Source organism: Gymnogyps californianus, chromosome 3 (assembly GCF_018139145.2).
Source record: "Gymnogyps californianus isolate 813 chromosome 3, ASM1813914v2, whole genome shotgun sequence".
Taxonomy (NCBI): Eukaryota; Metazoa; Chordata; class Aves; order Accipitriformes; family Cathartidae; genus Gymnogyps; species Gymnogyps californianus.
In genome coordinates, this window is record NC_059473.1 from 24,455,187 (window position 1) to 24,468,471 (window position 13,285).

Consider the following 13,285-nt stretch of genomic DNA (forward strand, 5'->3'; position numbering starts at 1 on the left):
TCATTCCTTTCTGCACGTGGAAAGTCACATTTTAAAGCTGATTATGCCAGTGCAAATGCTTTGTTTTGGTTTAGCTTGAACCTGCTCCTAACTAATTTTTTTTTTTTTTTTAAAGAAGTGGATCTCGCAGATGAGGATCATAGCTTCTTAAATGTCATTATTTCTGTATTTCTAGTTCTTCTGTCTACTTTGTCTTTTGGCTTAACAGTTGCATGTGTCCCTGATAAATTTTAGGAGTAGTAATTAGAAACAATATCTAGAATATGTGTCCTCTTTCTCCCACTCAGTGTTATCCTGGTCTCTGACAGCTGTGTTCCTGCAGTTACTCATTCCACCTGAAAGGGAGAAATGCAGAATTGCTGTGGAGCTGGAAGTGAGCAAAATGTTAGAGTTTGCCTCAGAGGAGCCTTCTCTGAAATGGCTCAGATTCTTCTTGCCTTTCACATGCATACTTGAGGTTTGATTTTTTTTTTTTTTTTTTTTTAGAGGTGCTGAGTGCCTGCATTTCCTGCTGACTGCAGCCAGCCTTTCTTCTTTCAAAATCACACCTCTTTTAAATGCCTCTATTCCTTAGCTTTTTAAGCTAGCTTTCAAAGCTGGCCTGAGGGCACCAAAACTTAACTTGAAGATTATGTTATAGACCCCTGTGGTGGGGGTAATGGTGGGAGAGTTAGCACCTCTGGATGTGTGCCCTGTAGAGTTGCTGTTTGTACTGAGCTTCTCAAAGAACGGCTTTGCAATTAAATCCATGCTTTAAATTCAGCGCCAAAATAGAATTTTGAAAGATTTGTTGTGTAAGGTGTTCTATTGGGAGATGTAGTCAGTGCCTGGCCATCCTGTGTGTGGAGGTGTTTATTTTATGGTTTTAAATGTGACTCCCTTCCTTTAAGCTTTTTTCTTTTCCACTGATCTTTAGGAACATCTTATTTCACACTTAACTCTACTTATCTGTATGTGTTTTGCAGGAATCCCTTGAAGCTCGCCCTGGGAATGGACAGCTACCTCCATTTCTGGAGGAGAGTAGTGCCAATTGAAGAAGCCTTCAAGGCAAGTCGACAAGCGTGCTGATAACTCTTGGAAGAGTACAGGGAAGGGGCGACCTTCCAGGCCAACAGCCATGCCTTTCGGGCTGAAACTGCGACGGACCAGACGCTACAACGTCTTGAGCAAGAACTGCTTTGTGACAAGGATCAGTCTACTGGACAACAATGTGATCGAGTGCACCCTCTCCGTGGAGAGCACAGGGCAGGAGTGCTTGGAAGCTGTCGCTCAGAGGTTGGAATTACGTGAGGTAAGAGTAACCCAGGAAAGACCATCTGTCACTGTATAATTTGACACATTTTTAGCTCAGGCAGTCTGTTCATTTGAATCATGCTATTCTCAGAGCTGGCCAGATATGATCAGCAGCTGGAGCTTGGACAAATGTATTCTGGTTACATGAAAACTGAAGGCAGAACGGCACTCAGGGTTTTGTGCTGTTGCTTATGCATCATAGCTTTGAGAGCTCTTTGTAACACAAAGATGAGGTTTCTTCTTTTCTTAGAAAGCAATGGGTGTTACTTTCTGAACTGGGATGCTGAGGGCCAAGTTACAGTAACTTTTATCTGAATGTAACCCTGGTTTCACCAACACTGCTGGGTGAATTATGCCAGTGGGAAGGAGACCACTGTTCTGTTACTAGCAGGAGCAACTATTAACAGTTTGAGGATGGTGGTTTTTTTCTTCCTTTTGTTTAACTGAAACATTTCACATCTGAAACTCTGAAAGGCTTCTTTTACGTTCCCAGTGCTTCTGAAAAGGCTGAAGAAACCCAGTCTTACTTTATTAAAGACTGAAATCCTTTATTTTCTACTTCTTGCTGTAGAGTTCAGTGTTGGAAGTGTTGAGGCCTTTTTAGAAATATCTCTCCAATGTGCATGGCACAAATGAACTGTCTTTTCTTACTTACCTTCTGTGGACTCCTTACATGTATCCTGCATGCTTCTAGGCTTTTGCAAATCACAAGTTGAAAACCATTGCCTGGAAATTGCTGTATTGTCATCTGACTGTCCTGGCTAATGCTTTCTGTAAGCACAGCTGGGAAATCCAATAATCTTGCAGTGTCTTACATTTGTTGGTACACGGCCCTTTGTAATGGTGGCAACTAGAAGGTACCATACAAATAACTAGTGCAGATGAAAACTAAACAAAAACTCCTTTTTGTACATCAATAATGATAAAGAATGAGAGAGGAATCTCACTCTGTGTGTGTGTGCAGAATAGGCAGGAGAATGTGCAGGCAGGAATAGGGCAGAGAGTCAGAATATTGCATAGTGATTTTTCATACTTGGGGTTTTTTTAATGCGGATTTTAGTAGAAACAACTTCCCTCTCCCCTTCTAGAGATGAAGATTTCCCAGTAATTACTTTTTTCTTTTTTTTTTTCTTTCTGTTGGTGATGCTTTAGGGTGTCCTTACAGAGATGTTAGGTCCTTCCCTTTCCTTCCAGTACAGAAAGGAGTGAAATGAATGAAGTGATTCTCCTCGTATTCCTTATGGGCTTATCTAGTTGGTGCAGCAGAAGTCTGGGGCCTAATGATTCTTTCTGGAGGTCCACCTGCGTTTGCAAACAATAGCTCTGTCAGTGGGTTAGCATTCTTTTCCACAAAGCATTTTGTGATTTCAGAACGTGTTTTGTTCCATTTTGGAACAAAGCCTGAAGTTTCAAAATTTTCCAGAGAAAAGAGATTGGACAGTAGAGTAGGAAAGGAAGTTGTTTTGGTCAGTGTTCAATTTCATGGGGGTTTTCTATTGCTTTGGTTTTTTTCATTTTCAAAATTATTTGTCATGCAAAAAGAAATATGTCAGCACAAAAAGTTTGTGTTTCAAGATAACAAATATTTTAACAACACAGAAGAGAATGCTTTGATGTTGTTGGAACACTTTCCCCTTCTTTCATCACCCTCCCCACTTTTTTTCTAAACAAAGTTTTGGCAACGTTGAACCAATTTTGTACAGTTCAGATTTCAACAGTACAGCATTTTTTGACAGAAGTTGGGTTTTTTTGTTTGGGTTTTTTTTTTAAATCTTTTTTTCTGATTGATTCTGGTAGCATCTATTGCTGCTTTAAATGTTTAAGGGGGAAGAGAATTACCAACCTCTTTCAACTCTGAGAGGGTCTCCCTGTATCCTCTTCTGCTCCTTTCATGAAGAATAATTGGAGCTAGCAAGCTTGGAGATGCCTGGTGCTGGGTGCTGTCCTTTCCCTCAGACCCCAAATTCAATTCTTCTTCTGCCCCTCTAGTCTTCCTGCCATGGTTTGTAGGGAAACAAGGCTGATGCACTCATTTGGTGACTATCCCCTTCCCTCTCTAGGCTTAGCATCATTTTTGAACTCACTGGCCAATCAAATTCTACAGAAGGGTCAAAAATACCTTGACAAAGCTCAAATTTCTGCAAGATTTGTGGAACTGGATAGCTGAGTAGAGGAGAGAAGCCCATTAAGTGTACTGAGGAGAAAATCCTTGCAAGTGTCCATATTGGAGAGAGACTTTTTAAATTCCCCAAATGCAGCAAAAACTTCAGCTGGAATATGCCTTTTCTTAGAAATCCTGATCAGCAAACTATGATGTACAAGTAAGGAAGAAACTAAGCTTCATTAAATCCCATGCTCACAAAACAGTACTAAAATCCTGTTTGTCTCCTCCATGCAGTCTCAGGTAAGAATATGTGTTCTCTTAAAAGTAAAGATTAATTTTTGTTTGATACTTTAGTTTGGTCTTATGTTTAAATAAATCCCAGGTGTACCCCAACTTTTACCTTCGTGTTAGGAATGCATCCATGTTTCACTCAAGCCGATTTCTTAGAAATAAATAAAAAATGTCCAACCCCCCCGCTCAAAAGCAAAATTGTTTGAGATTACTGTATGTATTGTTGTGAAGGACTGTCGATCATTATACCACACATGACTGAAAAACAGTATCTAATGGATTATGCATATTTCTATTTGATCTCTGGGGAATGCAGCTCCCTCCCTGACTGAGTCAGGGTTCAGGAATAGGTCAGTAGAAAGTGTAGCCATGTAACTACTGTAAAATCTGGTTTTATCCTTTTCAGCAAAGCTCTTGACAAAACATCAGGTCTTCTAGTTGAACAGTTACTGGTTCCAATAAAATGAGCTCTTATGCCAGCATTATGTAAAAAGTAAAGATGAGAAGAGGGGAGGAAGGGAAAGAGAGGAAAGACAAGGTCAGAAACATAATTTTATAATCTTGCATGTATGTGCACAGATTATAAAAAGGACTTTTTTTCCCAATATAATGGCATTTTTCCCTTCAAGTCAGACTAAGTGAACCTGCTTGAAATAGCAGAGTAATCTGTACAAACCTGTTGTGAGACTTCATGTCTCTTTCTCCTTTTTGTTCTCCTTAATTCACTTTATAAAATGATAAAAAGTTTAAAGATGGGATGTTCTGACATATTGTAAGGGGGGGGGGGGGCAAGAAGCTCCTTTCCAACCAAAATTATTCTTTGAAGCTGAATTTCACAATGGTACCACCAGCATTACGAAGCTGCAAAACCCAAACCAAAGCAGTAGGATGGCAGGCTGAGCACCGCAGGCGGACGCTGACCGCTGTGCAGGGGTGGCTGTTTGCTGCCATTCTGACCTTTTTTTTTTTTTTGTGCTCTAGAAGGTGTCCCCTCCTTGTGGGGTGTGACTGAAAACCTGTGTTCGGCAGCCAGGTTACCTCGAAGTTTGGCTTGGTTTGACTCATCTTGCCAGCGAAGCTGGGATGGGGTTCAGGCAGCGCTTGGACAAGAGACCTTCTAGGAACAATTGGCTGCCGTAAATGGTGCCTTCCCCTCTGTGCGAGCGCCCTGGGATAGCAGGGTTTAATGCTTTTTGCCTGGAGGAGCTGGAACTCTGCCTCTTTCTCAAGGATAAATATTTAGTTGGCCGCTTAACCAGATGCTTTAATAAACACCAAGCCTCGCTGGATCTCGTTGGATCCTTTTGAATGAGATTTGCTGGTTTAGTAAGTGTCTGTCGTCATCTGTTGTTGACAATTCTACTCTTTTTGCCCAACATAAAGGCAGGGGTAGTTCTGGACTTGGGAGTATAGCTAAGTCCAAGTCCAAAACGAATATGTTGCCTCCTGAACTGGCAGCTATAATGTCGTTTTTTTTAAGACTTCTCAGCACAGGTTTTGTGTATCCAGTTTTCTTTTCTGACTTGCCATATTTCGAGGATCGCCTTTTCACGTAGTGTCATTGGGGTATACAGGTGCTCTGGTTCTTGTCCACTGCTTTAGCAGAGGACTACAGTTCCTGGAGGAGTGTAAGCCAGTTTCCTTGTACCACGTATGAAATCATGTGTGGTAGGTAAGATGAATTTTAAAACCTTGTGAGAAAACTGATGTAAACTCTTTTCTAACAGAGCTCTTCATGTATTTGCAGGTTAGGCAGACCAAAAGCACTAGCAACTGAAGCTCTTTGTCTGCAGAATGGATGTGTGTGCATACATTTAGCGTTATGAAAAGCTTTCCTTCAGTGTGTATCACCAGTCTGTCACCTGTGGCTGGAAGAAGGATTTTTTTATTTTTTTTTTTTTTTTTTTTTTTGTTTAGAACTGAAAGCATCATTTACTTTCTTTGCCACTTTGACTGCTGATGTACCTGCTACAGCAGCCCATGTTACTTCAGAGCCTGCCAGGTGTAGGTGCAGATATTTATTCCATGAAAACTGGAGTGAAGTCAGTGGTTTACTTTGTACAGATGGACAAACAGACCAGCTTTTGGAATCAACCTAGTTTTCAATCAGCTGCTTCTAGAGAAAAAGATCCCATTTTTATATCCCTTCATATAATTTGTGGGGTGTCTGTACTGTAAAAATATTCTGTGGGCTGGAGTGTATGGCAATGCATGACTCGGATTCTGTAAGGCCTTCTGGACGGTCATATGCCTGGTCATAGCATACTGAACTTGATGGTCCAGCCATTTCCAGTCCCGTGTTCCTCTGTTCCTGTTTGGGAATTACTAATGTTCCTAGGGGAAGAGAGTCTCTTCAGGCATTTGCAGTAGTGCCTACAAAAGTCCTTCCCCACTGTGGGTTGTTCAAAAATGCGAACATTTTCAAGAAGTAAAGTTCCTGGCGACAGGGAGCTGATACTCAGATGACTGTGTTGGTTGTCTCTCCAAAGTGCATGCATTTGTGACTTGAGCTCTGCTCTGCAGTCCCTGTGCTTCATCTGCAATTGCTCGATCCTCTCCAGGCTGCTTTCCAGGAAAACAGTCATCTTTTACTTGTGTGAAATGCATGCTGCCGTGGTTGGTCCACTGTATCTGCTGTAGTCTAGAAGTATAACCACTGCATTCCCTTCACTTCTTATTCCTTGGAAGTGATTCAGGATTCTGGATTTGGTACTTGAAGAGCCTTTTTACTGTAGCAAATCTAAATTTTTGTTGTCCCCCTGCCCCCACTCAACGGGGAGGGACTGTGCTCATTTGAGCTGTTTAGTTGCAATACCCTTAATCCCTTGAATAACTCTTTTAGACTTCAGACTCCAAATCATGTTAGTTGCTAGATGTTTTACAAGTACTTGACACTGCAAATTTGGGTCCTAGGTCATGTGAATGTTTACTTTTTAAAGTAATAAGGAAGATCTGTTTTCACAGCTCTGCGCTGTTTCTTGCTGAGGATGAGCTGCCCTGCAGTGATTTTCAAGAGTTTGTGCATTAAAGGATTTCCCTTATGAGGTGGTAAAATCACTGTGCTTTTTTCTGCCTTTACATGAATTCCTTTCCTTTGCTGTCTCCACTGTCCCTCCCACCTTCACTTTAATCTAATCACTATCATGGTGAACTCATCAGAAAGAACTTTTTATCCAGTGATGACTACAGAGGGAGAGTAGACATGTATCAGTGAATTGTTTAGTTTTGGTTTTCAGTTTATCCTATGGGAGATGCTGACTTCTTGATTTATTTGTGCGCTGGATTGATTGATTTATTGAAGATGCCTTTAAATTCTGGAAGGAAATACAACATCGATTCTCTTCAAAAAAAGAACTAGCTTGCTTCAATGTATCAAACTGAGCTTAAAGAGAAAGGACTGGGCAGTGTTCAAGCTATACTGCAGGTTTGTCAGGCTTAATTGAGGAATCAAGTTGAATTAGTTATCACCTGAGTTAAATGGTAGTCTGGATGTTCTCCAAAGTTGAAAATATGTACATAATGAGACCCTAAAGTAAATACACCTGTGCTCCAATTCAGAGTTTTTGCATATGATTCTCTCTTGCATGCCCTCAGCTATAAAATAGTTGGAGCAGTGTTGCCCCTGCTGGCTTGTTGTCATTTCTAAGCATTTTAATTTTTCAATATTGCATTAGTTGCCCTTGTGTTGTATGCTAAGTCATGGTACATGTGATGGTTTTTATAGAAGTATCCTTACCGAAGTGAAGCAGGCTGTTGAGGGTGGCTTTTGCAAAGTGTAATGGTTGCAATTTGTCTGCTACTTTTGAAGACTTTTTATTTAAAAGTGTGAACATCTGGGAAATCCAGTGGTGAAATCTTGATGGTTGATTTATAGGCCAAACTTCTTGAATGTATTAAAAGTAATTTCAAATGAAAGCTTTATAAAACAGCAAATAGGAGTTTTTCTATTTGTCTTAAGTATCTTTATTTAAAATGTGGTGCTATGTATAAAGGATTGTGACTGCCTGTGGAAGGATTGTTGTCCAGGTAAGTTAAGCTATAACAACAAAATAAGTATTTTATTTGTTTTAGGGTTAATCTAATCTAATGGAAACTATTGGAAAGTTTTTATTGAATAGGGAGTCAGTTGGATTAAACACCAAGAAAGTTTATTGAAATAAAATGAGAGAAATATGCAGAAGTAGTAATGATCCTACTTTCAGATCCTAAATCTGCTTGGTGTCCACGAAAGTTCTTCTCACAGTTTCTGTTTCATTCATTCCAGTGTTAGTACAGAGTGGTATTTTATATTGAAGGCACTACTGGAAATCTCCACAGGCTCTCAGCTGAAATGTTGAAGAAAAAGATGTTGATACGAACTTCACAGTTAGGGCTACAGTCAGATTTCCAAGCAACTGATGGATTAGTTCCTTTGCTAAACATGAACGCTTATTTTCACCTTTTCTTCACATCTGTAGTCGTAGTACTTGCTGTTAATTACAGTATGCATTTACCTGCCGTAGTAGATCAGTGTGTTTAATACAGTGGTTTAAGGGCTTTTTGATAGAATCCTTCATGATGGATTGGCTATTCCTTCAGCTGCTTATTACCAATTTGTAGTATTTGAAGCTCTAGTTCTGAACGCTGTTCCTTGTTAATTACTTTCCACCAGCAACAGTCCCATGTGGCTTATACAGGAGGTACTACAGCCATTGAGATTTACACAGGATAGGAAATAGCTGAGGTTTTCAGCCTGGTATTTCTGTAAGAGCCTAGAGCGAACAACTTGTGTGTGTGATGCACATTTTAAGTGTAATACTTGTCCATCATAAAACCTTGTGAGTGCATTAAAAAAAAAGTAAACATGTTCTGTATTGGGTAAACGGTTCTGGTATTGGTAGATATATTTTGACATATGCGTGTGGGTTTGTATTCTTTTTTGTAGTTGGAAGAGTCCTTGTCCTTTGCCTGCAGTGGGCCTTATGCAAAGTCTCCTGAAGCCTTTGTGCTTTGAATCAGACATACTGTTTGCTGTCTGTTCACAAGGCACAGGTGTAAAAGAAAACAAAGACTCAGACACTTTCTGTAAATCATTTATGTCACCTGTGCCATAATGTCAGATAGAGCTCTTCAATATGCATTTGGGAGAGATGGTAAGGGGCAGATAGTACTCCATGAAGTATATTTTATTGCAATATTGATTTGTCATTGTCTTCAAGATTGTCCTAAAAATAAAAAAGGACAGTAAAAAAGAAATTACTCTGATTTTGCATATGGAAAAATTTACACAATGCCATCTGTTCTTATTTGCATTTGTGTCATTGATTGTGTGTGTGATCTAGCTGAAAAAGGTAAACTGATACTATTTTGTTTCTTTATCTAGACGCACTACTTCGGCCTTTGGTTTCTCAGCAAGAGCCAGCAAGCCCGCTGGGTTGAACTGGAAAAGCCTCTGAAGAAGCAGCTGGACAAATTTGCCAATGAGCCTTTGCTTTTCTTTGGGGTAATGTTCTATGTGCCCAGTGTTTCCCGACTGCAGCAGGAGGTAACAAGGTATGTGGTTTCCCTCTGTTTGCATTATTGTGATATAGCTGGGAGGGAACGGACAGTTGCTCTGTTTCTGGTATTCAGTATTTGCTCAGGTATCACCTGGTTCTTTCCTTTCCTGAGGATTGCCCAAATGGAAAAAGTGAGAGAAGTCACCACTTGATTATATCTGTTTGGGGAAGAAAAAAAAAACAAACCAGTATTGGTGAATGATTATACATGACCAACTGCAGGAAAAAAAAGGGAGTAATAGATATATGTTTAAAAACCTGATGTAAATTTTAAAAGGACCATGGCGACCATACTCTTTTTCTGTAACCTTCTACTGGTTAAAAGGAAGCCATAGGCAAAGGACCTCTATATACAGTTTTAGTTTATTATTCTTATGTCTACCTGTGCTTTGCTGAAAGTGAACTTTGGCATCTTTTCTGGGTTTTGCCCATCCCACTCCTGATTTTTCCCCTTACGTTTCACAAAAGGATTCAAATTGTTAGAGGGTATTAGTCCTTTAATTATGATCAGGGTGCACTTTTGCAAACAATGTCAGTAGGAATTACTCTTTTATTCAGAGCCCTGTGCTGCAGTTGTAACAATGCAACTGTTTTGAGGGGCTATTCTTGTAAACCACATCACTGTGTGGTTTTTGCACATCTGTGCTCTATTTAAATAGAGGGAAAAAAAGCCCACCTCGCCCAAAAAGGAGTGGGCTTGTTTTCTTTTTAACCAAAATTATTTCATTTATCTGGTCTAGAGCAAAGTTGCATCAGCACAACTAGAGATAAAGCCTGGAATAAGTGGGTGAGGGCTACAGGGTGGCAGAAGCCTCCCCACTGAAAAAAATGTTCTGTTGCTGCAAACCTGAAATTCACTACATGGTCATCATGTCTAAAAAAGATGTATAAGGAGTGGAGGAAGAGTGACTTTAATTCTAGAAGATGTGCAAGATGTGAAGTGTTTTTTATGTTGCAGATTGTGTATTTTAAAGGATTTTTTCTTAATACTGAACTGGAGAATTGACTTTGGTAGGATGCCAAAGATTTGATTCTTAAAATGACAGCTGTCAAGCAGTCCCTTGACTACTGTGTATGCAGAATTCTTGCCAAACAGTGGGCTGAAAGCATCACAAAACTTAAATTTCCCTGGGAATAGACTGAACATCAATGCTTGTCTGTATCTGTGTGTTCCTGCTTTGTACGCGTTGGGAGAGGGAAGCCTCATACCCTTTCCCTCAGAATTATTTAACATGCAGTCGGAATGTCTGAAATATTGTGTTGCTCACTTTTGTCAGCCCAATCCTGGCGTAGTTGTGTGCAAGGAAGCATTGTAGCTACTTGGATGCTATTATCTCTTCAAGCTGCAGCCTGCAGTGCTGATTGCTCATTCATAGCTCACCTGCAGAGGTGTATTTGCTCATTCTGCCCAGGTTGGTAATAACAAAACATTTCAGTGACAACTGAACTTCACAGAACTCTCAATTGGAGTGGCTGCTGAATTGTTTTTCTTTCTGAAGTGATTGATAACATAAGCTGCAGAGTCTTATAAGTGCCTCTTACATTTCTTTTGATGTCTGTAGCAAAACCAGCAGCTTACTAATGGATCTCAAATACAGAATAGCCTGTTAAGATGGGTGGTTGGTTGGTTGGTTTTTTCCTGAAGTGGAATTGCTTCACTGTAGATGATGTGATGGCAGCAAACCTTCAACTGTGCAATTCTAGGTAGATGAGGTAAATCTCATGTTGGAAGCAATGAGTGGTGAGGACATGGAGGACTCTTCTGAAACAAATGGTGGAGAAAGGCTTAGTCTAAAGTGTGATTAGATGGACAGATGGAGGGTTTGGGTTTTTTTTTTTTTTTGGTAGGTTTTTTTGGCTCTGTTTGCTCTTGGTAAACTGATTAAACATTTGGTTTGAAATTGAGACTGGCTGCTTTTAGGATTAAGCTTGATCATGATACGATTACCTGTGATGGTGAGGTAGGCACTAGAGTCGCCCACTCAGTGCCTATGTATTTGACTTATATTTACATACAAATGACAAATCCATCTTAAATGCAAAACTCGTGATCAGCCACTTCATCTCCTTCTGGGAAGCTGCAGATCCACCACAAACAAACCAACCCAACCCCAAAACAAAACCATCGCCAAAGGCTGAAGCTACAAAGCTAGTGACGGCCCTGCTAGCAGTGAACCTGTTACCTTTGTAATCTTCTCTTAGTGGAAATATCTCCAGCCCTGAGCTTGCCTGGCCACGTTTGGAGCTTGAGGTGAAACCCATCTCTCAGTCCACACTTTTAGTTAATTGTAGACTCCAGAATTTCCAGGGTTGATTAATATTCCTTGAAGATGATGAAAAGTCTTCTGAGAATACTTCAGCAAATACTTACATAATCCACAAGTATTCAAAAACCAAGGAATTGGTTTACTGAGATGGTTTACTCTGCCTCTGACCTGTAGGGTTATAGACTTTGGCTTGATAGCTGGTTTTGAGAGATTTATCCCGAATTGAATATTCCTCCCTGCTTCCAGTGACTGCAGCCCCCCGTACCTCATGTGCTGTCATCGCACTGAGGGAAAATGATCCAAGGCTTTTAGGTTTTGTTGGTTGAGAGGAGCATTACTTGTGCAGTTGGTCAGTGGCTCTGAGGCAGTGTTCCTTAATAATTTTTATTTGAAAGACCATCTGACTCTTCAAAACAATCTGTGGACCATTTTCTGTTCTGCTGTTGTTTGGCAGTTGGGACCAACAGGAGGAATCCTTGTACAAATAAGACAATTCATATATAGGTGAAGCCATAATAATTTATTTATAAAATCGAAATTTCTTTACATTTTATCATTACTGTTGGAAGTCTAAAATGCTAATTATGCCTGCAGGCTCCTGGATTTTAGCTGCCTGCGGGTGTTGGTAGTAGTCAGGAGCTCTTCATGGTTTTGCTGGTAACTTCCTGTATGGCACAAGCCAAATGTGGATGCAGAAATAAGGGTAACACTGCTCCAAGCACTATGTCCCCCAGTGGTGGACAGACTCTATGGAAACCTGTCCGTATGTGACATGCTGGGAAAGGAGTGGAGTAGTAATCTAGTAAGAAGTCAGTGCTGTCCTTCAGAGGTACAATGTGGGAGTGTCAGTTGACTTGCTGAAGCTAAACGCAAATAGCTGTGCTAACCACAGAGCGGCAGAATGGTTGAGGTTGGAAGGTACCTCTGGAGATTGGCTGCTCAGAGCAGGGTCAACTAGAAGAGATTGCTCTAGGACTGTGTCCCATTGGGTTTTGAATACCTCCATGGATGGAGAGACTCCACACCTTCTCTGGGAAACCTGTTCCAGCGTTCAGTCACCCTTGCAATAAAGAAGGGGGTTTTATGTTTAGAAGGAATTTCTTGTATTTCAGTTTGTGCCAAAATGAGCTCATCATTTCAAAGGTGTGGATGGGTATTGAGTGACTGAGTGGGTGAATGGGTTACCTGGGTTGGCCATGTAACTGGTTATTGAGGACCTGTAGAGCTGCAGGCGCCTGTCATATAAACACAAGCACAGCCATGACTTAATGTGGGATGCCTGTAGTTAATTTGTAAGAGGTATTTCTGATAATATGAGAAAGAAGGGCCTGTGGGATCCTTGGGAAAGAAAATGAAAAGACAAGACTGCCAGAGCAGTTTATTCAGCTAACAGCTCTTTGAAGTCAACCTTTGAGCTCTGCAAGAAAAGATGAGGCAAGGAGTACTCTGGGGGACACACTGATCGTTTTAGTCGGTCAGATCTCACTCTGTGGCTTGCAGTTCTTCACTTCTTTTTTACAAAATTGGTACTTGCTTAAAGATGCAAACATTAGCGGTGTGGGGTTTTTTTCCTCCTCAAAGTTAAGTGGAGCATTGGGACAGGGTAAGAAGCGCCAGCAGGACATCATCAGTCTTGTTCAGTTAGTGATTTTGAGTGCGAATGGTGAGGCTTGTCAGGACAGCTGTGTTTCTTGACCTGTGACGGAAGCTTCCTGCGGATGTCCTAGGGAAACGTACAGAAAGCAGTCGCTGGTTGTAGAGTACCTGCCTTTTCTTTCTGGTAATGGCAATGA

The 13,285-nt window shown here is 40.7% G+C and overlaps 1 protein-coding gene across 1 annotated transcript in view; it reads left to right on the top strand.

Annotated features, from left to right (window-relative positions):
* The first annotated feature begins 987 nt into the window (after positions 1-987).
* PTPN14 (protein tyrosine phosphatase non-receptor type 14) overlaps positions 988-13,285 on the top strand; it is a 73,824-nt gene continuing 61,526 nt past the window's right edge. The window contains exons 1-2 of the mRNA XM_050893233.1: positions 988-1,291; positions 9,051-9,220. Coding sequence (XP_050749190.1) covers positions 1,118-1,291; positions 9,051-9,220 — 344 coding nt within the window. The 5' untranslated portion in view covers positions 988-1,117. The remainder of the gene's footprint in view (positions 1,292-9,050; positions 9,221-13,285) is intronic.